This window comes from Camponotus vicinus, unplaced genomic scaffold (genome assembly GCF_025532165.1).
Source record: "Camponotus vicinus isolate PSW18456_S1 unplaced genomic scaffold, iyCamVici1.0 SCAF_5, whole genome shotgun sequence".
NCBI classification, from domain to species: domain Eukaryota; kingdom Metazoa; phylum Arthropoda; class Insecta; order Hymenoptera; family Formicidae; genus Camponotus; species Camponotus vicinus.
This window is the reverse complement of record NW_028141977.1, coordinates 16,936,523-16,960,097: the sequence shown is the minus strand read 5'-3', so window position 1 is coordinate 16,960,097 and position 23,575 is coordinate 16,936,523. Positions and strand designations below refer to the sequence as shown.

Sequence of the window (23,575 nt, the reverse complement as noted above, 5' to 3'; positions counted from 1 at the left end):
GTTGAAAGCGAAATCATACATTTGTATGAATGCTGATTAAAAATAGAGCGTATAAAACAAATAGAATCACAAGATGTGCTATGCCATATAATGGTAGATGAACGCGTACAGATACATAACATTGGTCGCACCCCAATTGTCGTGTCCTACATAGCTATCGCTCCCATTCCTCTTTCCGGATGAAAAAATTTACACAGCATACCTTTCTCTTTGTAGATTATAGATATAATGTAATTAATTATAATCAACAATGACATTTTCTTTTACTTTTATGAGAGAATCAATAACGTTTATGTATATTTCGCGAATAATATGCGTTTTGCGCTTATCTATTGGAATTTACATTGATTCATTCAAGTGTAAAGATGATACTAAATGTTCCATTTTATATATTCTAAACTTATATTTCAATCTACAATGCTTTTATTTTTATTGTCTCTATGTTAATTTAATGCTCTCTCCCTCTTTCTATTTTACTTTGCTAGTTTTTTTCATTTCGTTTCATTGTCTCAGTCTATGACTATTATCTATTTCTTTGTTTCTGTAACATTCTAATTTTAATTGTTTTTGTGACATGTCTTGATATTACATGAATTTATATCAAACATTTTGATTGTATAATATCAGATAATCGTGTAATTATACTCCATCTGTTAATGACAGATTCTTGAGATCATTTAGAAATAATCTTTCCTCCGAAAATATCAAGACATCAATAATTATAAGCGATTTAAAAAAGAATTTTTTGCAAACCAAACTTTATGAAGAGTTCAAAGATTTCCAAAACTACAAGATTATCAAAACTTTTTTCTTCAATTAATTTTAGATAAAGTTTACTTTAATAAAATTTTAATTCGTAAGAAGTATTTATAAATATATATAACGCGTATGCAAAAATTGGAGAAAATGAAAATAATTGATGACCTTCCTTCGACTTTTATCGTTGGAGGAAAATCGTCTCTAAATGATTTCAAGAATCTGTCAGTAGCAGGTGGTGCGGCGACCCTGGGACATCCTGTATATCGCTGTGAGAGCGTGAGATTTGTAAATAACGCGGGAACTTCTGTGTACCGCGACCGAAATAGTTCGCATAAGAAGGTTTAGATTTCCTTGAAACATGCCGCGCAGATCGTTGTATATTCGCACCAAACTATCCCGCTGACGTCGCTATTCAAATAAACGCCGCGAACATCTATGCGAATAATGGCAGCGTTAACGCAAACACGTCGACGACTTGGTGAGCAACGACGATTGGTTCCGACAAGCGCGAGAGTAAACGCTGTAAATTTGCGCGCAACTTATTTAAGAGAATTTCTATTCCGGATCCGCGAGATGTTCTAGAAACGCCAATCTTAGATCATCGGCAGATCTTCTAACTTTGGATTCGATAAATGCGAAATTAATTTTACCTCGATTGTGTATTTTGTCGAATTGAAACGAAAGAGCTTTAGAGAGAGAGAGAGAGAATTAGATTTTTTCGAAGCGCGATTAAATGGCGAAATTTTATTACTTATTTAATCTCAAGCAGGCGCGTGCTTTATCTACTCTCCGCTTTTTAACTCCAAATTTTATTTTTTCCGAATTTAATTCTTCCAGCAAAATATTTCTAGATAGAAGATATTAAAACATGATGGCATCAGACCAAGTTTTTAAAATTCTTAGAAATTAGAGTTTTTTGTCTGTTATTTTAGTAACGTAATTTTGCTATGCTATCGTTTCTTTAAATATTATACAAATGTAAGCATCGTACCAACCTGAGTCTGACGTTTCTTCTTTTTGCGACTCTTCGCGACTCGATGCCTCTGTTTCTATTTCCTTCTTAATTTCTTCTTGTGCTTGTTCTTCCTCTTTAATTTCCTCCTTGACTTCCTCTTGTTTTGTTTCCGTAATTTCCTCTTGTTCTATTTCTGTAACTTCCTCTCGCTGTTCCTTTTCGGATTCTTTTATAGACAATCTTTCCGATAATTCTGGACTATCAGATTCTTCTGTTAAGCTTGTTATCTCGTTGCTGACTTCCTCTGTTTCCGCTGTCTCTTCCTGAGTATCATCCTGAGTATCATCTTGTTCCGACGCGTTCTGCATATCTGCAAAAGCAAAATGATTGAAAATGACAATCCTCTAACGCAAATACCTCGAACTGAACATACGTTAATGGAAAAGAGATGAGAAGCAATCATTTTCGTAGTAAAAATGGACATTTTTTTGTTTCGATGAGTGAATGCGACGATGCTTGAAAGATTATACAGCCTTTGATATGTTAGTTGTCAAACTTTATGAATCAGAATAGAATGCTTAATGTTGCCTGTCTGAGACAGCAAGTTAATGTTTTCGTGTCACTATGATTTCTGTGTAAATATATCGTGAAAAACCAAAAAGTTTCACAAAATAGCTAAAGATGTGGCAACCTGTTATTACGTTTTATGAGCGTTTTAATTTGGCTTCTAGCACCTCGTATTCTGTGAATCGAAGAAAAAGACTTGAAAGCGATGAGATAAGAATGTGCTTTGAATTGGCGTTTTTAAAATTTCAATTCCTGTCGAGAAGAAAAGAACACAAGTGATGCTTATTATTTCTGGCCGTGTTGGAGAGCTGCATAAAGATCGATGACGTAGCTCGGCGAACGCTTCTTGTTATTAAACAGTGCAGCGACGAATACAAACGGCGTTACATCGCGGAAATGCGATGAGATGTAAACTGTTTGCACCCCAGCGGAGGCAGTAGACAGAAGTACGTTTTGAGAGTGCTGTCATCCAGAATCTTTGGTTAATAACGCTCTGCATTCCGTTACACATCATACGATTTATCATACTGAACATTACATTTTTGCGCGCATACGCTGAATTACACTCGTTCCCTTGACTTCTTCTGATACTCGTTTATCTATCTACGATGATACTCAAGTAATACGGTCGTGATGAAGCTCGTAAAGGGGTCCTCACCTTCTATTCCCGACATTTCGGCCGCTTGACTGGACGCCTGCAAAAATAAATATTACATTTGTAATTTTCTCTTGTGAAGATAATTTTTATTGAATTTTTTTTAGAACATACAAAAGAAGACATAAAAGATTATTTGTTTTTCCAATTTTTTAAATTTAAATGAGCTTAAGGAAATGATCTATTAAATTATTTTAACTTGGCACTTTGATATTGCAAAGATTATTTGTAATTTTCTCTTGTGAAGATAATTTTTATTGAATTTTTTTTAGAATATACAAAAGAAGATATAAAAGATTGTTTGTTTTTTCAAGTTTTTTAAATTTAAATGAGCTTAAGAAAATGATCTATTAAATTTTTATCATTTTAACTTGGCACTTTGATATTGCAATGATCATTGTTTCACAAAATCACACACTATTTGCAGATCTTATAATATATAAAAAAATTATTAATGAGAGTGCAGTATATTTCGAAGAGTATATATTTATGATGAAGAACTTTGTTCGATTCAGTTTACAGATGATCACATATCGAAACAATAGAATCCAAATCAGACGCGATACAATAGGAATACGCAGTTGAATCAAACGCCTACCTTCGCGATGTTCCTGGATTTGTCGATAGACAGATCCACTTTGTCATCGATGGTGATAGAGGCAGAAGAGGGAAGCATATGCTAAGCATACTGAGGTACGGTCTGTCTAACGAAGTATCTATCTATCGTTGCCGGCAGCCTTTCGTGGCTTTGAGGGCCGTTTCGCGCGAAAATAGCTCTGACCCGTTTTCGGATACGTTCGGAAATTAGGAAGAAGAGGGCTAGACACACGCACGTTGATTTGCACGCGAGACGACCATGATAGGTAGGCGGTAGTGGCGAACGCGATGCCACGAGGTCGCGCTTTATAAATAGGCCGAGTTGCAGCGTAGGTAGATGCCTACGAATACTCCCTCGAGAAAGTGTGTTCGCATTTTCGCTCGCGGAGATTCCCCATCAAAATTGCGACGCGCAAACTTGATGAATAGATGGAAAAATCGATCAGCTGGAAGAACAATAAATTTTGTCCGCCCACTCATTTCGATTTTCTCTTACTTCCTTTCATCATTTACTTTTCGATTTGACGAATTGTTGGAACAGGAGAGAATAATTAAAAAATTTTTTACAACAGTGTGATTTTTTTTATTAATATTCTATTTTTTTTAAAACCTGACGAAAGTAATCAAGATTTAATCTGCAATTTTTTAAAACTAATTTTCCTATAAATTGACAAAAGTAAATTAAATTATTTTTATTTGATTGCTCTTAGTACTTCTGATTGGGCGAACAATCTTCTGGAAGAGATTAAAAGATGCTTTAAAGTTTCAGATACTTTTAGATGCTCCTCGAATGTTTTTCAATTTTTTTGTATAAAAACAAATCAAATGGTTTATTTTCTTTATCTATAGCCCATTAGCTTTCTTTGAAGTAGACAAATAAACAACTTGCTATTTAACTTGATAGTCTAGTTTCATCTACTTGCGGCGTTACATTTTCTTCCACAGATTGCAAATGTTTAACTACAATCCCCGATCTACTCTTCCATCTTATTCTATTACTATAATTCCGATCGTGACTTTTAGTAAATGATACCACGTGGCAGCATGCCAACGATCACTTCTGTTACTTGAAGCTCGCCGAGTCACGATGATGGTTTCGTCGAATTTTCGCTTCATCGATGGTCACGTATTTTCGGAACAAAGCCGGAATGCAAAGTTTCCAAAGAATGCAGATCGCGTCCTCAAAAACAAATTTAATAAAATTATAACGAAAGATATTTTGACAAAAGAAATCGGAATTCACGTATGAAAAAATGTACTATTTTAAAATAATACGCACCACGAAATATTCATTAATTCCTAATTATATATGGATTATATTTCGACATAGCAATCACAGTAAATAATAATTTTATAAAGAATTTTTAATTCAATCTTTTTGCCTCTTTTGTGCGCATTAAACATAAAGAAAAATAGTGAACATTGCCATGTATATGATATGACCTTTAATTATAAAATATATGTCTTTTTATAAAAAGATATATAAAAATAAAAATTTACAAACATTTATAGACAACAAACTGTAACACAAAACTTCTGAATTATACAACTATTTCTTATCAAATTCGGGACACAAATTCATGTTTCGAGTGATTTACTTTTCTTACAATAACATGCATTATGGCTAACCATTTCGAGACTTTCAAAAATACATATATACGTATATTTTTATTATAATAATGAAAATTAGCATAATTAAAAATAATGTGTGTCAATTATAATATTATTGCAATCTTGCTACGTAACATAAAAAATAGATTTCGATTTTATATGCATTAAACTAATTAACTATTTTTTTTTCAAGACTGGAAAATTCCTCAAGATTTAATGTATTTCGGAAAAAACTCGAAAAAAAGATATGCCAAAAAACGAATCATCCTATGACATTTTCTACAATAATCTTCACACAATAAAGCTTTGATACATATACAATCCAAATGTGTCGTCACGATGAACCGATTACTGTTTCGAAAGAGTTACGGATTCGATTGGCGGAAGATGCGAAATTCGAGCGGAGCTATCGACAGGGCTAGGATTTTACCTTTAAGGATCGGAGGACCAGCGTCGGTAGTAGGTAGGAGGCCCACAAGCCTTCGGGAGACTGCGTCCGTCTCGCCACCGCCAAACTCTCGCCGTTCCGATGGTTATTGCTGGCTAAGACGGTGGTGGTGGCGACGGTGCGCCGCGCTGGATGATGCTTCGCTATCAACGCCGCCGTTAAAAGCATAGCGTCACCGGGCCCAAATTAGACGGCCCGAAATAGCGGAATTATTGGCGGCGGCATAGCCGGCTTGGACACGACACACCACGGTATCCGGTCGAGGACAACGAGCGAGAGAGCGCTTCCGCTACCGGTATATACTCGATCACCTGGCATCGGTTCGAAGGACACCTTCTGTGTTCGTTTGTGTTCCGAAGAGAGTGGACGTTAACGATTTCTGAAGAAGAGGAGAAATATATCCATTATAAAAAGTGTTATGTTGAAATTTCTTAATCGCGATGAGAAAAACGCACCGTTTTTGTTGTCTACGGTAATAATAAGTAAATTGACTGAAATGTTTTAAATTGATTAAATATTGGACTGAATTTTGGAGTGACCAAGTTTGAGTTAGAAATTTATTATAGTGCGACTGTGTGAATAGATAAATAGGCAATTATGAACGAATATTTTTTCAGTGTTACAAAAAAACAGTTAAAAACCTACTTTTAATATCTAGCTTCCTGAAATTTTTAATTTCAGAATTTGTTGTTGTAGAGGAAAAGAATTTTTACGTGGAATAGTAAACAACAAATAAATATTTTTGAATTATTCATTTTTGAATTGTTCAAAATGTCCTAATTATGAAAAAGAATTATAATGCATGTATTGTAATTATTCTTTCTATATAAATATGATGAAATATTTAAATAATCTGAAGTACATATTATTTTAATTATATTTTTTAATTTGCGCTCAAATATTATTTAAATATAAAGATATGTATTACTTAAATAATTTGGTGATTATATAACAGGAATTTATATTAATTTATTATGAATTAAATTGTTTTTCCTTTTGCGTATATTTTTCTACATTATAGTATTAATAATAAAATGCGTTTACATCTATTACGTATTGAATAAAGCAACTATAGCGCTCTCAAAAAAAGTAAATCTCTTTTAAATAAATCAAAAGTTTTTGCAAGTTATAAATTTTAAAATTCTAAAATTTCAAAATTCTATATATATATACATATGTGACTTTTAATTTTATTTTTACAAATCAAAATCATAATTCACAATATTCAAACAACAGTCCAAATTATCATAGATTTAATAATAGAAACTTTAAAAATTTTTATTCGCTATCTGTTACGTGTTGTAAAAGTTATTTCATTTGCCGGCATCGATGTCACTCGCATTCCGTATCCTGCATACCGTACGGTCCGTACACACTTGTCACGTCATCTTCTTGTGTCATTATATCGAATCATTGATTCAGCGAACAAAGAAAGAAGGATTTACAGCATAGCAGTATATCAAGCAAGAAAATTAACATATCTTGCTTAATTTTAGATTTTTAATGACAATTATTATGCAATTATAGATAGATCATTATCGATCGAATTAGACTTCTCCCTCAAGAATGCAAATATTTAAAAACATCATATTTTCCAACTAATGTAAACTATGAACAGAATTTTTATTTAAGATTCAATTATAAAAATATATAATATTAAAAAGACTAGAAAATGTATTTTTCTAAATATCATCGTCACAAAATCTATCATTAATAATGAATATCTGATAGAAAATAAATATGATATATTCGCACATTTAATGAAAAATTTAATTATCTAATGTACTCTTACTTTTCTCATTCATAAACTGTGTAGCTTACACGAGTAATAGAAGTTTATTCGAAGCGATCAGTACGAGAATTGGATCAGCTGATAGACCTTTCTCGTTGAAACTGCTCTCTGTCTCTCTTGCCTTTCCCTCTCATTCTTTCCCGCCGATCACCATCGCCGATGACAGCCCCACTCGTGGCATTCTCTCTCTCTTTTCCTCTCTCTCAGGTAATGCATGAGATCGTCTGTGTCCGTTGGTGGAAACCACTTTCCAAGCGGAGCCTGTTAATGTACACGGGACCCAGTATCCTTGCCGCCTTCGGATCTTAATGTCACGCGGTGCGCGAGCGCGTTTTTGATGCATGCCGAGTTCCGCAAGTAATTTCGACAACTTCGACCTTGAGCTCTGATAGCTCGTCGGTAATTTCCTCAAAGGTAAATCCTATGAGATTATGTATCAAGGCTGACACTTCTTTGATCACGAGCTCGCAGTTCCGTACAAGTGTATTCAACAATTGTATTCAAGTTCGAATCTTTATTTCACCTGCAGTGGAATGCGCGAAAATAAGTTGAAAATAAATTTTTTCCTGGATAACATAACAATCGGAAAGACGTCTAAAAATATTCTAGTGAATAAGATGAAGAGTAGAAAGAGGAATGAAAGGCTTTCTAAAAATGTTCAGATTTCTGCGCTTGAATTTTTAATCAATGGTCTACTTTCAAAAATGTGCCAAAACAATTATCGACTTGATCTAATTTGTTTCTTCGAAAATAAGAATCGTATAAAATCTTGCGTTCTATTGGTTTAGATTCCGGTGAGCCGGATTAACTAATTAAGGAGGATGAAGGGATGGTTCGACGCCTTTCGCAGCGATGGTGGCCCGACTCTTTACAGCTACAGCAATCGCACTCCCGTGACAGGTGACGTGCCCCTGGTCATCATATTCGTGATATTCGGTACCTTGTTCACGGCATTTCTAGTCATATTCCCGGGTATCAGGAAAGAGGTGAGCAGACTTTCCACTTGTTCGTCGTGTCAGATCCTAGATCGTAGACCGACGGTTAAGTCAATTACGAGTTATGGCCGTGTAAACCTGATGTTTCTTCGCCGCAGCGGTTAACCACATTTCTCACGGTTACCATGAGCCTCTTCGTGGGTGCGACGATTCAAGGTTCGTGCACTTTGTCTACTTTCCAAGTTGAAAGGCCTTGACTCTGCCAGTGGCGTAACTAACGGCCTCACGGAGCTCGTATCACAAGAACTCAACGAGACTTAAAAAAAGAAAACAAACAAAAGAAGAAAATTAATGAGAAAATAAAAGTTTTGAGAATTCGTTATCTGCAATCACATTATCTATTTATCTTCCATTTTCTCGCGTGCATAGTTTCCCATTATTGTTATCAAATGTATGAATGTATAAATTAGCTCGAGAAAGTAAAGAACGAGATAAAAATCAGTATTCTTTAAAGTAGAATCGAATATTAGTTACGCCACTGTGTGAGCTCGTAGTTTCACCGTGTGTTTAAGTCGTTAGAGATATTTCCTCGATTGTGTCACGTGAAATTGCATTGTCAGAAAAAAATTACGAAACCTTGTTGAGACAATTATAAGCGAGATGCTAATAAGTGTAGCGAATACGTGGAAAGATAATCATTTCGCTTTCTGTGTGTGCACATGTAGTGGCGCAATACGGTTCATCCTGGCATACGAGCACCGCCACCATCGTTAGCTCTTACAGCGCTTTCTCCAGGCACAAGGCGATGGCCGATATCGGCGGTTACATCGGCTTAATGCACATCAATATAACGTACAAGCGTAAGTTTCAAATAATTGGAAAATAATTGGAAATCTCTTATATCAATTTTTCACGTGCGCTTTTAGGAGATGCAATATATTAAACTAGATGTAACAAATTCAAATTCAAATTTTTTAATCACATATAATGAAATAAATTAAAATTTTTATCGCAGATTGTAGTGTTTTCAGATCAGTTTATAAAGTGTAATTTACATCTACTTGTGTTAATCTGATCTTTGCAGTATTGCCAGAAAACGAGCAGACAAACAGCGATGTCGAATACAATGAACGCTTTTGGTGGCGGAGTTCTGGCGAAATGACCAGCGCTTTCAAACAAGCCCTTTATCAGGGCGCACCATTCCCTATCGTTTCTCTGGCAGAGTATTTTAGCCTCCATCAAGAGGGTTTCTCCTGGGGCTCGCAATATCGCGAAGCTGGATATTACGCTTCGATAATGCTATGGTATTATATTTTCAATGATGAAGTATCGCACCTAAGAATCATTTCAACCTAATTACAAGCTGTCTTTTGTAAACTAAGTATTCTTTCTTCATCACGCGACTAGTATACCTACCAACCTGACTGATAAAATAAATAAATCTCATTTGCAGGACCTCCTTCGCTTCGTGGCTGATGATGAACTTATTGCTCATGGTAGTGCCCCGATACGGAGCATACAGCATGATCCTCACGGGGCTGTGTATGCTGTTAACGAACTTGATTTACACGTCTCTTCTACCATGCGAGCCTCTAATAGCTCATATAGACGGCTCGATTCTCTCCTTTAATTTCGGCTGGAATTACTGGTTGGTGCTATCGGCCGGTTTGTGTTTCGCGTGAAATATTTTATTGTAACTGCTACGTGTGAGGATATATTATCACAATATTTTCTTTTATAGGTGCCGCATGCCTCTTGGCAGGACTCGTGATAACGGCTATAGATATGATTTTTCCTCATCAATTCTCGACTATACTCGAAGTCGATTACGACACGCCGTATGACAGGCATGTAATTATAGAAGAGAGCTTTGACACGCGCAATGTCAGGCGGAAAGTTCCCAAGATCGAGGATTCGTTCGGCGATCGAATAATGAGGTGATTGCGATTGAATTAATCGATTCGATTTATTAAATTATTTTTTTCCCACCGTAATCATACGCATTCTGTAACCGTGAAAATATTTCAGTCAACTATCGTCCAAGCTTCAGAATAGACACGCTGCTAAAGAGGACACCGAGGGTGTCATTAATCGAGGATATACGTCGCATGAACCGTCTGAATTCGCGCAAGAAATTGGCGATGAGCCTAACAAGAGTAATTGGTCCTATCCATTTCCGCCAGCCTCGCGAAGAACCGTAAATGGTTGATTTATTTCAGATAATATTAATTGAAATGTCATTAAATGTTTCGATCTATTTTATTTTATATAACATATTTTCTAAAATATACTATTTAATATTATTTATAATAAAAAAAGAAACATTAACTTTTTTGAAAGTTATTTACGAGAGATCATCCAAAGAGTGTTTTTATTACAAATGCAAAAGTATATTTTTAAATTATAATAAATTATAATGTGTGTGTGTGTTCACAATCAAATTCGAAATACTTTCATTAAAAGAAAGGAAAGGCAGGAAAGGAGATCTTCTTTTCCTTGTTCATAAATAAGAAATGTAATATTATTCGCGTATTTCATAAATAATAAAAAGCAGCGTTGATGTATATAAATATGTACATTTTATAAAATAGAACGTCGAGATTCGCGTTGAAATATTGTCTAATTTTGAACAGTCCAATATTTCACGCGAATGGGGATTACGTGATATACCTTGACTAGCCGAAGTTTTCAAAGTGATGAATAAAGTACGGCAAACGCCGAGTTTTGTTGACTTCGTCGCAGGCCGACATGACACTTTTCGTCAGAGGACGTGGTCCACAGCTAAATACTCCTATTTTGCTAACCTGTAAATCAATAAAATCTACCATCTCATATCATCAAATATACTTTCGAATTAATATTTTTCTTTTAATGTTAACGTCATGAACGCACGTAGCTGTGTTTCTTCTGAACAAATTTCAGGAACGACGTCATATCCGGTCGACCAAAGTGATTTATGGCCTTGAGTCCGGTAAATATACTCTTCTTCGATAGCCTCTGAAAGTGATTCTCACATATGTACTACATATGTGAAATAAAAATGTAATTAATAAACGAATAATTAAAAGTAGCAGAAATTTTTCTTCTTTTCCTTGCTTATGCATATCATATATCGTACAAGGATATCAAAATAATTTTATTCACCAGCATAGTAGTACGCAAATCAAACTTGTGGAAGAATTGCGTAATGAATATGTGAATTTCAAGTACGTCTGTAACATCTTTTCTTTCAACATCTCTGAGAACATCGATGAACCATTCGAAATGTTTGTGCGATGGACAAATCCATAGAAAATAGACCTGTGAAATAAAAAGAAAACAAGAAAATTACAATTATTGTTTGATAAATTAACAAAAAACATTTTCTCATTTGAGTAATAAAACAATTTTTTCACAAAATCATTAGTGCATCAATTTTACCGTGAGATTTTCGCATTCATCTAATATATTTCGATATATATAAATTACTTTCTTAAATACAATAAAAATTCTCAAACGTTTGAATTTGCTTGTAGAATGATTTTTTTAAATTCATTTATTTTTATAAAGAAATTTTTGGAAATCCTTTGATTTGTCTCACCTTTTTACACGCGACACCTGAATATCTATTGGTGGACGTTCCAAACACGAGATCATTGAGCATCGAGGCATAAGGTGTGACTCCGATACCTCCCCCGACCATCACTGCAACTTCGAACTTGTACCAATCTTGATTTCCGCCGCCAAACGGGCCTTCGATACGAATTTTCGGATATTCGTCTTCCGGATTATAATTGCAAGGATCGAAATAATTCCGGAGTTTCCATGTCCATGGCCCTTGTGCTTTTATGTGGCACGACAGAAAATTCTCATGCGGCGCCGAGGTCAACGTGAAGGAATGGAACTCGTTGGACCTGAAGGCGGTGCAAGCGAGACGCACCCACTGTCCCGACAAATATTTCAAGTTTGGAGGCCTGTAGAACTTGATCTTTATCACATCCGAAGGTAGTAACTCTGTCTCGATAATATCCAGTGCTACGTATTTAGTTCGCAGGCTCACAACCTGAAATGCAAACAGCAATTCGGTCAATAATGTTGCATTGTTTTTACCACATTAATAACAGATATTGAGTTATTTTAGATAGCAATCATACAAGATTTACATATGCACTTTAAGCGTGCATGAAATAAATATATATATAATTTGTATATACAAGATTTGTTACATTAGCTGATACATAATTAATAGATTTTCATGATTATGTGTAACATTATGAGAATGTTTTTGAATTCTACTCTTGAAAAATACGAATAAAAGAAATTACTTTATCCAATGCGTAAATAATTGCCGGGCCAATGAAAAATATCCAAAATCTTGGTGCGCCTGTCAAACGGGCCAAGCCATGGATCAGACACAATGCGTATAGAACTACATAGAGACTGTGTGTCGACCAAAAGAACTTGTAAGCTTTCTGTCGTATGGTCGGATGTGCGAAGACAAAAATAATCGTCATGACGATGAAGAGAAGAATACCGCTTAAACCTGTTTGATAAAATAAGACAATAATTCATTCATTAATGTTTAAACCATGCCGAACAAATGCTTTAAGAACAAATGAAATGACAGCAAACGTAAGTTTATTTTCATGATTTTTTGAGAAAATTTGACTCACCAGTTATTGTTCTGAATAGCCAAAAAGAAATAGTAGGTCGTGCGTCACTGGGGAAGCTGATCTCGCTGGTGAGACAACGAAGATGCGCTATAGGCTGCGTAGAAACGTGATAAAAATTGACTATGTGACCGACTGTGTGCAACACGGAGAAGAAAAGTGCCGTGCATGCTGCGATCTTGTGGAATTGTATATGTGAGTCTAATGGAATGTACTGCTGGATTGAAAATTCCTTCAGCTTCGTCAGCAGATTACGCGACATTGTCAGTAGCAAAAGACTGTAGCAAAAAGATAGAGCGGCAGCTGATCCCCTTGTTATGGCAATTCCTACGCCCATTATATGCCTCAGATCCGTATGTTCCGCCATGAATGAGTAATCTGCGAGAAATTTTATGATAAATGGTAAAAGAATCCTTTACAGGCAATTAGCAAGTATAAAAAAGGTCTTAAAGATGCTAAGTTAATGTATGATTTTTTTTCAGACAATCGCAAATTCTTTAAGACATCTTTCGTCTTTCTTGTTTGGATCCGATCGAATACTCACGGATAAATCTTTCGATGAAGAGAGCTATAGTGACTACGTAAAACACGAAGAGGTAGAATATATTCTGTCTATTCTCCTCGAGGAAAGTCGATATAGCATCCCACTGCTTTCGCGTCCAGCTCTTCGAATCCTCCAACGGCAGCTGGTCGATGTGAAAGCTGGTCATGCGCGCGACATTCGTCGACGTATCGAGAAAATTCTGCTTGGCGCCCTTGCAATCGAGACCGATCGCGACAAAGTCTCCCTTGTATTCTTTCATCATCAACTTGAAATCGTTATACGTGAGATAATCCTTCCTCTCAAGTCCGGCATCCTGATGAATGAAATATTTGATTAATTAAACTGTCGCGCGATATATTGACGAAAAACGATTATGAAACAGTTGGTCTATCTAATCTATGATGAAAATAAGAGAGGTGCACCTGAAACATGCCATCGATCAGTTCCGTAACGTGATCATCCGAGAGACTCGTGGTGCGTGCTATTTCTACCAACGATCTTAACATCTCTGACAATTCCTCTTTATCGATTACGCCGTTGCTGTCTTTATCGCACATGTCGAAAATAATGCGCAGTTTATCCTCAGTTTTGCCACGCGAAAACAGTAAGACCGTGTCCAAGAATTCCTGGAATTTGAGTTTCGCTGGTGAAGATTCGACAAAGATGAAACTTATAGAAACAAAGCGATGTAAAAAGCAGTCGATTAAACGGACGACTCGATTATACCTGGAAGGAAATCCGACCATCGCCGTCTTTGTCGACAATGTTGAACATTTTCTTGACAAAGACTGCGTCGGATCTCATGCCTAAAGCACTTGCAAATTCGCTCTTGGAAAGCGACGTGCGCATCACCGTGACGACTTCTCCGGTATCACTGTCTTCAGATCGTCGTCTTCGTTCGCCAGGGCGTAGACCGAAAGTCAAAGCATAGGCTTCTCTGAAGAACTAAAAATATTTATATTTATTTTATAAATATTTTACAAAAATTTTTAAATACTAAATCTTTTTGTATATAATATCACGCGCGTTTGTTTTCTTTTTCTCATTCTCTCGGTTAAAAACTTATTGTTGTTTCTTTTTATAAACAAAATTTCTTTTATTAATTCATCTTTTCATTTATTCGTAAATGGACAAAAAAAACGCAAACCTGTTCGAGCTTCTTTTGTCGGCGCTCCTTGGTTTCCGCTTTTGCCAGCATTATATCCCGCGCAATTGGCGTGAGTGTGAAATGCTTTTTTTGCGACGACAGAAACGCCTCCAATTTCGCAATGAACTTTCTACGCGAAGCCAGCGAATCGAGTTCAAGGACAAGGTCGTAATCGCGCGGTATACGTAAGAGCACTAGGGCTTTACGATGTCCGGTTTCGCTCTCCTGCAACCGCAATTAATAATTAACCGGATGCACCGTGTGACATTAAAGAATCATCCGTTATTTAATAAAACGTAGAAAAGTTGCTACATAATTTGTAAGTAATTATGTAGCAACTTTTCTACGTTTTATTAAATAACGGATGATTCTTTAATTATATCTGATGATTTTAGTTATTATATCTATGATTGTAATTATTATATCATTTTAAAATAGCGTGATTGATACGTATATTGTTTAACAAAATTTTATCTATAGGTATTTTAGAATTATTTCTTTTTTAGTTAAAATTTATTTTACCTTTCTATATTATTCTTAATTTTCTATATTGCATATAATTATATCTCAAATTAAAATTCTATTAAAGTTAAGTGTATTTACATTAATAACAAATGTAATGATATATAAGTTTTAATGTTACAAAAAGTGGATGTTAAAAAATATAATACATTTCCCTAAAAAAAGAAATTGTAAAGAATACCTGTGATTCTTCCATAGTTATAGTGTTAACGCCACTGAAGTCGAACGTGCGCAGTTTCTCCCCCTTTCGATCGACGATATGCAATGCTGCTTCCGGCCCAAATTTCACCTTCACGAGACGGCGATGGTTTGCGTGCAGCCACTCACGTACAATCATCTTATCGACACAAATCCGAGCGTCGCTTCGCTTTTGAATCGCCTCTTGAAGTATCTTCAATCTTCGTCGACGTCTGTTCTGCAGTTTCACCAAACCGTATCCGGCACCGGCGCAAAGAATCGGGACGAATCCAAGAAATACGCAAGCGTAGATGTAGACGAATTCGCTACCCTATGTATATATTCCCAAAAATTTATTTAATGTTCTTCTTTCATTGAAACAAATCTGGTATATTAAAAAAAATATTTGCCTATAATATAAATCGTTTTTTTTTTCATTTCAAAAGTTAGTGGCATTTATGATTTTTTATAAATTAAAAAAAGCTCTATATGTTTTTATCTCTTTTTTATAATTATCTTTTTTTCTAGAGAAAATAGATTAAAATTGGTTTCTATTTGTATATTTCTTTAAATTCAATTACCTCAAAGTAGTCATAACGCTGTAAAGGAACACAGGGCTCGAGCATCGTAGAATTTAATTGGAAAGGTTGAGGACACGGATCACCATCTTGCCAAACGAATACTCGTTTCTGTATCGCATCGAATGGTATATCGGTCGCGTTTATGATTACATCCCAGAGTGTGATACGACGAATTTCCTTAATTTCGTTCTTCGTAAAAATGCTAATAAACAAGATGTATCAGGGAGAAGAAATTAATATGACTAATTTCATTACTAAGAAAAACTGATTCACTCACCCATTTTCTTCGTTCTCAAACCAGAACCGATCAGAATCTCGCAAACGAAGGAACTGCTCCTTTATAACCGCGGTGAAGAGCTCGCCAGGTCCGCCCTTGGATTCGAGCATCCCGCCGACGTAGACGTCGACGTTGTTGAGATTGTTTGAATAAATCTCGACAAGGGTGCGCAGCAACGATGGATTCTTGTTGAATAATTCGGGATTGATCTCGTTCCATGTTTTTCGTTTGGCCAACTTGAAACGCGCCCTGGCTGTATTGTAGTCCGGAAGACCATTGTCACGACCCCGCATGATGTTCAAGGCACCGAGATCTCTGCGTGAGAATTCCATGGGACCGAACAGATTGTTCCGAATGTCAGTACCAAGAAGATTATCCTCTTTCTCTGCCAGTTGCGATGCCATACCCATGATCAGCTCTTCGATCGTGCTATTAGCTAAAACTTGCTGTGAAAAGCATCTATGTCTTAATGTGATCACTCATAAAAATTTATGCTATAATTCGGTTATACAATATGTTCCAAACTTGAAACATATTTTATAAGATGACAGAAACTTTAATAAATTTAAAATTGACTTTTCTTCAGTAAACAATTGTCAAGAAAATTTCGAGAAAAGTTCTTCATTGCTATAATTTCTTAAAAAATTTAAATGGTTTGATAATTAAACTCAGATCCAATCTCAATTCTGTTTCGAGATTTTTAAACTTATTTTGATTTTTTAGAATCCAAATTTAATTGGAAATAAATAATTATTATCAAATATAAAATAAACATATATAAAAAAATTTGATTTCTTTTAAAAAAATATGAAGTATGTAAGTCCATTAGTGTAAATATATGACTCACATTCGAGTCCCACCATGTAGAACATAATCTAATAGCTGGTTGGCCTGTATTGATCCTCCTATATTCGCATTTTTCATCTCGCCGATAAATGCCCGGCGGTATAAGAGTATGACCAAAGCGAAAAGCAGCACTTTGGAATATGTGACTAATACCCGGATGTAGATCTGGTTTATAACTGTCATATGAAGGCAAATCCTCATTTAGCAATGCCGGAAGATACTCGTAAAGAATTATGTTCTGTAAGAAGATTGAAATACCTCATACATGCAAGAAATAAATCTTACGTAAGCGCAAAATTTAATTATGCAAATTCGATACGCTGCGATTCGGAACACAATTCAATAAAGAGATTTATATATACATATATAAATCGAAAGCTCATGATTACATATCTTCAATTATATAAAATTTATTTCATTTTTATAAGCGTAACTTCTTTCACAATGACTAAAGGTGAGTAATTTTCACCGACTGTGCATTTTCGAGAGAAAGATAAAAATAATCTATTAGTCACCTGAATTGTCCCGACGACGATCCGACGTGCTTTTTGAAAGATTTCCTCGTCCGACATATCGGGATGCTCTCTCTGCACACGAGCGGCTATGACATTGTGATACCGATAGAACAAGATTCCCAGAGCCAGTAACGGTGGGTGCTGATTCGTTCTTGGATCTCCGAGCACTGTATAACATAATTAATTGTTAAGCACTTTCGCAAGAATCAGAAAATTAATTGCTAAGGGAAAGTTAAAATTCGTTATAATAGAGTGAGCACGAAGCCGCACGATGAACGTAATAATTATAAGGCGATGCAAAAAGATCCTAATGACGTTCTCCAGCGATCAGATAATAATAATTTAATACTTAATCAGAGAGCGAGAAGATCCAAATTATATAAGTATATATCCGCCTCAGTTCGAATAATTCGAACTGAGGCGGATTTCTTGTTAACACATTGTAAAGATAGATATTTAATTGCTATTCAATAACAAAGCGGGTAATCGATGATTAGTATTATCATTACAGATTTATTCTCTTATTTCACACGATTAAGTGGAAACAAAACGCAAGAATATTTTCTGAATAATAAGCAATTGAAGAGAGACTTTTCGCAACTTCAGCCTTAATGGATTATTAATAGACAATAGAAGTGTACTTTAGCAGAATCTCTTTTTACTTAAAATTGTTATTATATCTTTTTTTGCCTGGCGAGACTATTTGATTGTTTAGAATCAACATTTTCATAATAAAAATTCGGAGCTTCATTTATTCTTTTAATATTCGATATTAAACATCTGGATTCTTAATCTTGAATCCGAATTTTTACTATGAAAATGTTGATTCTAAATCAATCAAGTAGTCTCGCAAAGGAAGAGACACGAATGATTCCTAAGAAAATCTAAAGTATTTTTAAATTAATATACTTATATAATTAAATTAAAATTTAAAGCCCGCTTACGATATAGACGCTCCGGGCTGAGCATTCGCATGACATGCGGTACCGCGTGATTGAACAGAGGTGCGCGCATGGTGTTCCTCACGGGAAATTGTCTCGTCTGTTCCATGAGAAGACTGCCGTTCTTGAAGGCCCGCATCGTGTTCGCCCAGGCCTCGCTGCTCGAATAGACGAAGCTACCGTCGATCCAGCTCGTCACTTTATTTATCTGCAACCTCACGTATTCAGAGCTACTTCTCACGATTCTGTTTCGAGGAATCAAGAAGCGCTTTCGATATAACGCTTCAACGGAAAGTAAGACGGAAAAGCAAAGTGATTACGTTTCGCAAAAGGAACTGTAAACTCATAACTCGTGAATGCACGTAAATGTGACTAAACGTTGTACGGTAATAATTTAAAGACTTATTCGGTGTGTATCGTTATCGTCGTCGGTGAAAGTCAAATAAAGTCGAGGGTCTCCCGGAAGTACTCGTAGAAGTTTCTTGGCAAAATTGACCCGAGACAACTGGAAATTACCTGTTCCCGTGGGCTATTGGGGCTGCGCCCGGTTTGACGGTCGTAATCCGCTCGGAGGAATGGAATGTACTTGTTACCTTGGCACTCCTTGTCGAAAACCGGATCACATTTATCCACGTCGATCCGATGAAATTCTATGGGGCAACCACTTTCGCTGGCCATGATTATCTCCGACGTGACCAGCTGTCCTGAAAAAGATTTACCACTTCGGGAATGACGCAAAAGTTCCGGCAAGCACGCTATGAAATTTGGCTTCGACGTCGGCTTTATCATGGTTTTATTTGAGTATATCAGGACAGTTTACTCGATTAAATTGGTTTACATATTCGTGACGAACCATAAAGCGGATTTAACACAGACACGGAAATTAAATGTACTTTTAGACGTATGTCTTTAGATAGAAGAAGAATTATGTATGAAATATTATGATATAGGCAAATAATAAGAGTATATTGTAAATTAAATCATTAAAATACCTGCAAAATAACTATGATATAATTAATAATGATCTATTATACATAATTACGAGAATTAAATTAATCCTACATTGGCGATACTTCCTGTATTATGTTACGGACTGCTATCTAGAGGCTATCTCTCATCATTCGATTATATTAAAAATTTTAACAATTTACATTCTTATTGAATGAAGGCAATTATAAATATTGTAGTATATAAGAATCTGTAGATAATTATGTTTAATTATGTATAGATAAAAGTTATTTAGATAAATATGTATTACCATGTTATACAACAGATGCTTCAGAGAGAAAAATTTAAACTATAAAACTTTCGTTGAAACAAATAAATATATTCAATAAAAAAATTAGTTTTAATTAGATTTCAATTGAAAATTTAGCTGTTCCGACACTATCTTTATATTGATAAAAATAAAAAAAGTCATTTATATTCAAGACTTGTTTGCGGTCTCCTATATCTTGTATTCTTTTGCTAGACAATAATAGCCACATTATATTATTCGTAATTATGCTCACCGAAAAAAGCGAATAATGCGGTCCGATTTTTCACAGACGGCAGACCATCGTCACCTTTCATGAACAGATCGCTGAGTTTCCGAGGGGATGGTCTATCTTGGCCAGCCATCGCGTACACGCCATCGGAGTACGCTGCCGGGACTTTTCGGATTAACCTACTGTCTATGGTGAATCGTACATGTATGAGTCGTATTAAGATAATTTTTCATGGTGAATTACCTTCTGTGCGCACAAGATTGTCGCTTTCTCGTCTCTTTTCAAGATATACTCTTTGCATGAGATATAGTAATTAATCAATTTTCATAATTTTTCTCATTTGAATTTTGTTTGATGTAAAATGTACGAAGTATAGTGTTTCAATTATGCATACACGCATAACTTTCATAACGTAACTCTCGGTTATATCTGCAGTTTTATCAAAATCAAGGTAAGAGAAAACTCGCGTTAGTCAGAATATCGAGTTTAAGATTAAAAATAAAGGTAAAAAAGGTTTCAATAAAATGTCAATATAAATAATATAAAATAAAATTCCTCTCAAATAAAGTGCCTCGTTAAAATTCCTTTATGTATTGACTAATTTATTTAATAAAAAATAAGTCTTTCCTGGCGATTTTATTGAAAAACGATAATCTTGACAAAACAGTGTAGGTATTTGAATTTCAATCTACAGTCTCGAGTACTTGCCGATTGCTCCCCAATCAGGATGAGCCAGATTGTTGTAAAATCCATCATACCTCTGTTTATTGTCCGCATAGTTGTGTCCCGCATCTAAAATAGCATTCTTTATGTAAGCAGATAAATTCGTTGCATTCATTAAAATTTAAGTTTTGCAATATCGCTATTTGATAGACAATCGATCGGCAGAATCGGAGCTTTATGTTAGATCGTAAAAGAGTTAACGATCGTCCATAAATCGACGAATGGTATAAAAGATAAGGGTATAAAATACATCCGGCTTTTTGATTGTGCAATTGTCCAAGAAGCATAACGCGAATCTGTTTCACAAAATATGGTTAGAGGTGAAAATACTTCGACGATCGGACTATGAATACCGGCCATAAAATCGAAAGAAAATAAAAAATGGAACACGAGTTGAACACCGCAAAATTATCTATGTCTCGCAATTTAGTTTGCTTTCTAATGTTTGTCTTTCATATATGAATACAAATATGACGAAATGTAGAAAGAACGATATTTCGAAATGATTAATATTATTATTAAATTAATTTTGCCATTTATTACTAAATTTATTGCTAAATTATTGCGTCTGTAATTTAATATTACATTAAATCTACTTTTATAATCTACTTTTTAATAATATTAGTTCATTAAAAATATGATATGACGTTATCGCGCGGAATAAAAAATGCATTCACACGAATCATCCCACTCTCTGGTGCCTTCTGCATTTCGTATTGATTAGATTTCAACGATTCTTTTACAAATCGCAAGATTTATAATCGTGCAGGTGAGAGAATGACAAATTGGACCTACCAGTTCTAGCAGGTAATACGATCCAAAGTACCCAAATGATCACCCAGAGAGGCGCGATGCCACGGGCGGACCGTCGTCGTCTCATCATCGTCAAATGTCACTTGGTCTCACCCTCGGATCTATGCATTTCTCTGCCACGTAGCTTCTACTCTTCTTCTGCCTTTCTACGACTCTTTCGTGGAATCAGCAATGTCTTCGGGAACACATTTCGCTAGTACTCGTCCATCAACAAGATGAGAGTGCACTGACCGCCGTCATGCGAAATCTCGAATTGTCTTCCAAAAGCGACTCGGCGGACAGAGGGCAAGTAACACGCGGGTCGTGTTGGCACCACCTGGTCGAAATCCAAGGTATTAACGTCACCGTGCGCTGATCTTTCGGTTGCCCCAGATGTAGCGATCACGTGCGAGCGCACGACGAAAGATCGCGTGTCCACAGGATACACCTCATGCGTCTCTTTAAACAAGATTGGCGTCCACGTTTTAAGGTAGACCCGTCGAAGAAACGAACCGTAGGATTTTACAAGAAGAAGCACCGATGGAGGACGCGATCGATTGACGATTCGCTCGAAAGCCCCAAGAATAGTTGGTTGCCTCTCCGACTGTGAGCCGATCCGCCACACAGTCGCTCTTGGTCGCGGCTTGGTGAAAGTCGCCGGCCTATTTGTTTCGTTACCGCGCGCACCTCCGTCTGCCTTCTCCTCCTTCGTACCTCCCCCTCTCGACGTCTCCTCCGCTACAACGTCGTCGGCCTCTATGTCAGTGTTCTTCAATCCTTTTTTTTGTAAAAAGATAAAAAAAAGAATAGACGAAGCATCCATAAGAACATTTGAGAGAAAGATACTCTTATATTTTTTGTTAATCGATTTAAGAATCAAATTCTGCTTTAATTAAAATTATCGCAATTACAAACGAATCTCTTTTATTCAGAAGAGGCCAATTCCCACAAATTGTCGAAATCAACTGAGGATTATCTTTGGAAGGATAGGTTTTAAATTTAGGTTTTAAATTAGGCTCTCTAATTGGCTGGTTCATGGGAATGACATTTAAAGAGAGTACTAAGACATATGTTGCAGTTTCATATGTCGGTTGAAAAACCACTGCTCTTGGTACGTCGTACATATAGAAGATACACACACCAAGACGCACCGCGCGATGCGGCGCGGCCGACGTCATTGCGGGCGCAGGCCTAGTTTTCGAAGTCCACGGCACCGATTACCCAAGGCGAAACCTCTCTCGAGTCCCCGCTGGTCGTTCCAAGGTCGCCGAATGGGCCGAAGACCACCATGCCGATGCGCACGTTAGAGATGGGACAGCAAGCGGCGCGTTCGTGTATATAATCGCAGCGTTCTCTCTAATGACTTCTTCCTTTTTAGATGCGGTCGAGTGGAAATGACAAGAAAAATCCGTGTCACCAACGCGCGTTTTTATGCGCTCTTCTCTTACGAGCCAGCAAGTGGCACGGTCGGAAAAGGTAGGATAATATATTAATGCATACGTTACATGTGTAATTAATCTCGCAAGATAATTTGTGGTATAATTTGCATTTGATATATTGATATATGAACATTGTATCTAATGTCATTGAATATCATATCCAAAAGATACAGAAATTTAAAAAAAATCTAACATCTAAAGAGCGTTTTAAACAATAAGAATGTACTTATGATTTCTAGACGATTGCATCGTCTCGCATAATTATTATCCGTAATTAAGTACCCTAATTAAACCATTGCACCCACACGCGAGCGCTCATTATTTCTCATATCAAAAATGTAGATTTGTATTTTAATCCTCTGGTCTTTGTAACTATTTATACGTCTTAATTAAACGTGATGAATCAACTTATCCGGAAAGATGCGCGGCGATGGTGTTGCCAGAGAGACAAAAGGTGCGGCTTTATGACACAATCTGAGAGAAATCGCGTCTACTGGTCGATCTTTTATTGCCCTTGGCACGAATAGGCAGAAAAAATCGCAAAAAAATCACAAACGCATTTATTGATGCAGTCGCTTCTCCGTTTCAGAGGTGCGAGGTCTTTCACCCTCTCCTG

The 23,575-nt window shown here is 36.0% G+C and overlaps 3 protein-coding genes across 15 annotated transcripts in view; 1 reads left to right on the top strand and 2 right to left on the bottom strand.

The window, feature by feature from the left end:
• The window catches only part of LOC145971429 (uncharacterized), a 13,165-nt gene extending 7,390 nt beyond the window's left edge, over window positions 1-5,775 (bottom strand). The window contains exons 1-3 of one of the 4 annotated variants that reach the window (XM_083099048.1): window positions 5,575-5,775; window positions 2,940-2,976; window positions 1,755-2,084 (exon numbers count right to left, since the gene is read on the bottom strand). In XM_083099048.1, coding sequence (XP_082955174.1) covers window positions 1,755-2,084; window positions 2,940-2,976; window positions 5,575-5,760 — 553 coding nt within the window. In that variant the 5' untranslated portion in view covers window positions 5,761-5,775. Of the gene's footprint in view, window positions 1-1,754; window positions 2,085-2,819; window positions 2,977-3,534; window positions 3,968-5,574 lie in introns of those variants that run through there. The other 3 variants (XM_083099050.1, XM_083099049.1, XM_083099051.1) reach the window with 3 other exon arrangements.
• The window catches only part of Mol (dual oxidase maturation factor 1 mol), a 22,176-nt gene extending 11,529 nt beyond the window's left edge, over window positions 1-10,647 (top strand). Inside the window, exons 3-10 of one of the 5 annotated variants that reach the window (XM_083099079.1) lie at window positions 3,452-3,629; window positions 8,173-8,370; window positions 8,478-8,535; window positions 9,045-9,179; window positions 9,404-9,623; window positions 9,773-9,984; window positions 10,061-10,256; window positions 10,348-10,647. In XM_083099079.1, coding sequence (XP_082955205.1) covers window positions 8,206-8,370; window positions 8,478-8,535; window positions 9,045-9,179; window positions 9,404-9,623; window positions 9,773-9,984; window positions 10,061-10,256; window positions 10,348-10,528 — 1,167 coding nt within the window. In that variant the 5' untranslated portion in view covers window positions 3,452-3,629; window positions 8,173-8,205 and the 3' untranslated portion in view covers window positions 10,529-10,647. The other 4 variants (XM_083099078.1, XM_083099077.1, XM_083099076.1 and 1 more) reach the window with 4 other exon arrangements.
• Duox (dual oxidase) lies at window positions 9,342-23,575 on the bottom strand. 6 transcript variants are annotated; one of them, XM_083099058.1, is made up of 21 exons: window positions 22,662-23,575; window positions 21,524-22,297; window positions 20,714-20,797; window positions 20,030-20,191; window positions 19,035-19,222; window positions 18,522-18,726; window positions 17,578-17,744; window positions 17,064-17,300; window positions 16,217-16,662; window positions 15,940-16,141; window positions 15,363-15,689; window positions 14,660-14,884; window positions 14,239-14,457; window positions 13,935-14,138; window positions 13,513-13,825; window positions 12,972-13,346; window positions 12,624-12,841; window positions 11,900-12,361; window positions 11,464-11,619; window positions 11,212-11,340; window positions 9,342-11,123 (listed from the first exon to the last, which is right to left on the bottom strand). In XM_083099058.1, the coding sequence occupies exons 2-21, from the start codon at window positions 21,609-21,611 to the stop codon at window positions 10,995-10,997; spliced, it is 4,536 nt and encodes a 1,511-aa protein (XP_082955184.1). In that variant the 5' UTR covers window positions 21,612-22,297; window positions 22,662-23,575; the 3' UTR covers window positions 9,342-10,994. The 6 variants fall into 6 exon arrangements, with proteins under 6 accessions (XP_082955184.1, XP_082955182.1, XP_082955183.1 ...); XM_083099054.1 differs by lacking the exons at window positions 21,524-22,297; window positions 22,662-23,575 and having other exon boundaries at window positions 9,343-11,123; window positions 20,030-20,187; window positions 20,714-20,793; XM_083099053.1 differs by lacking the exons at window positions 20,714-20,797; window positions 21,524-22,297; window positions 22,662-23,575 and having other exon boundaries at window positions 9,343-11,123; window positions 20,030-20,419.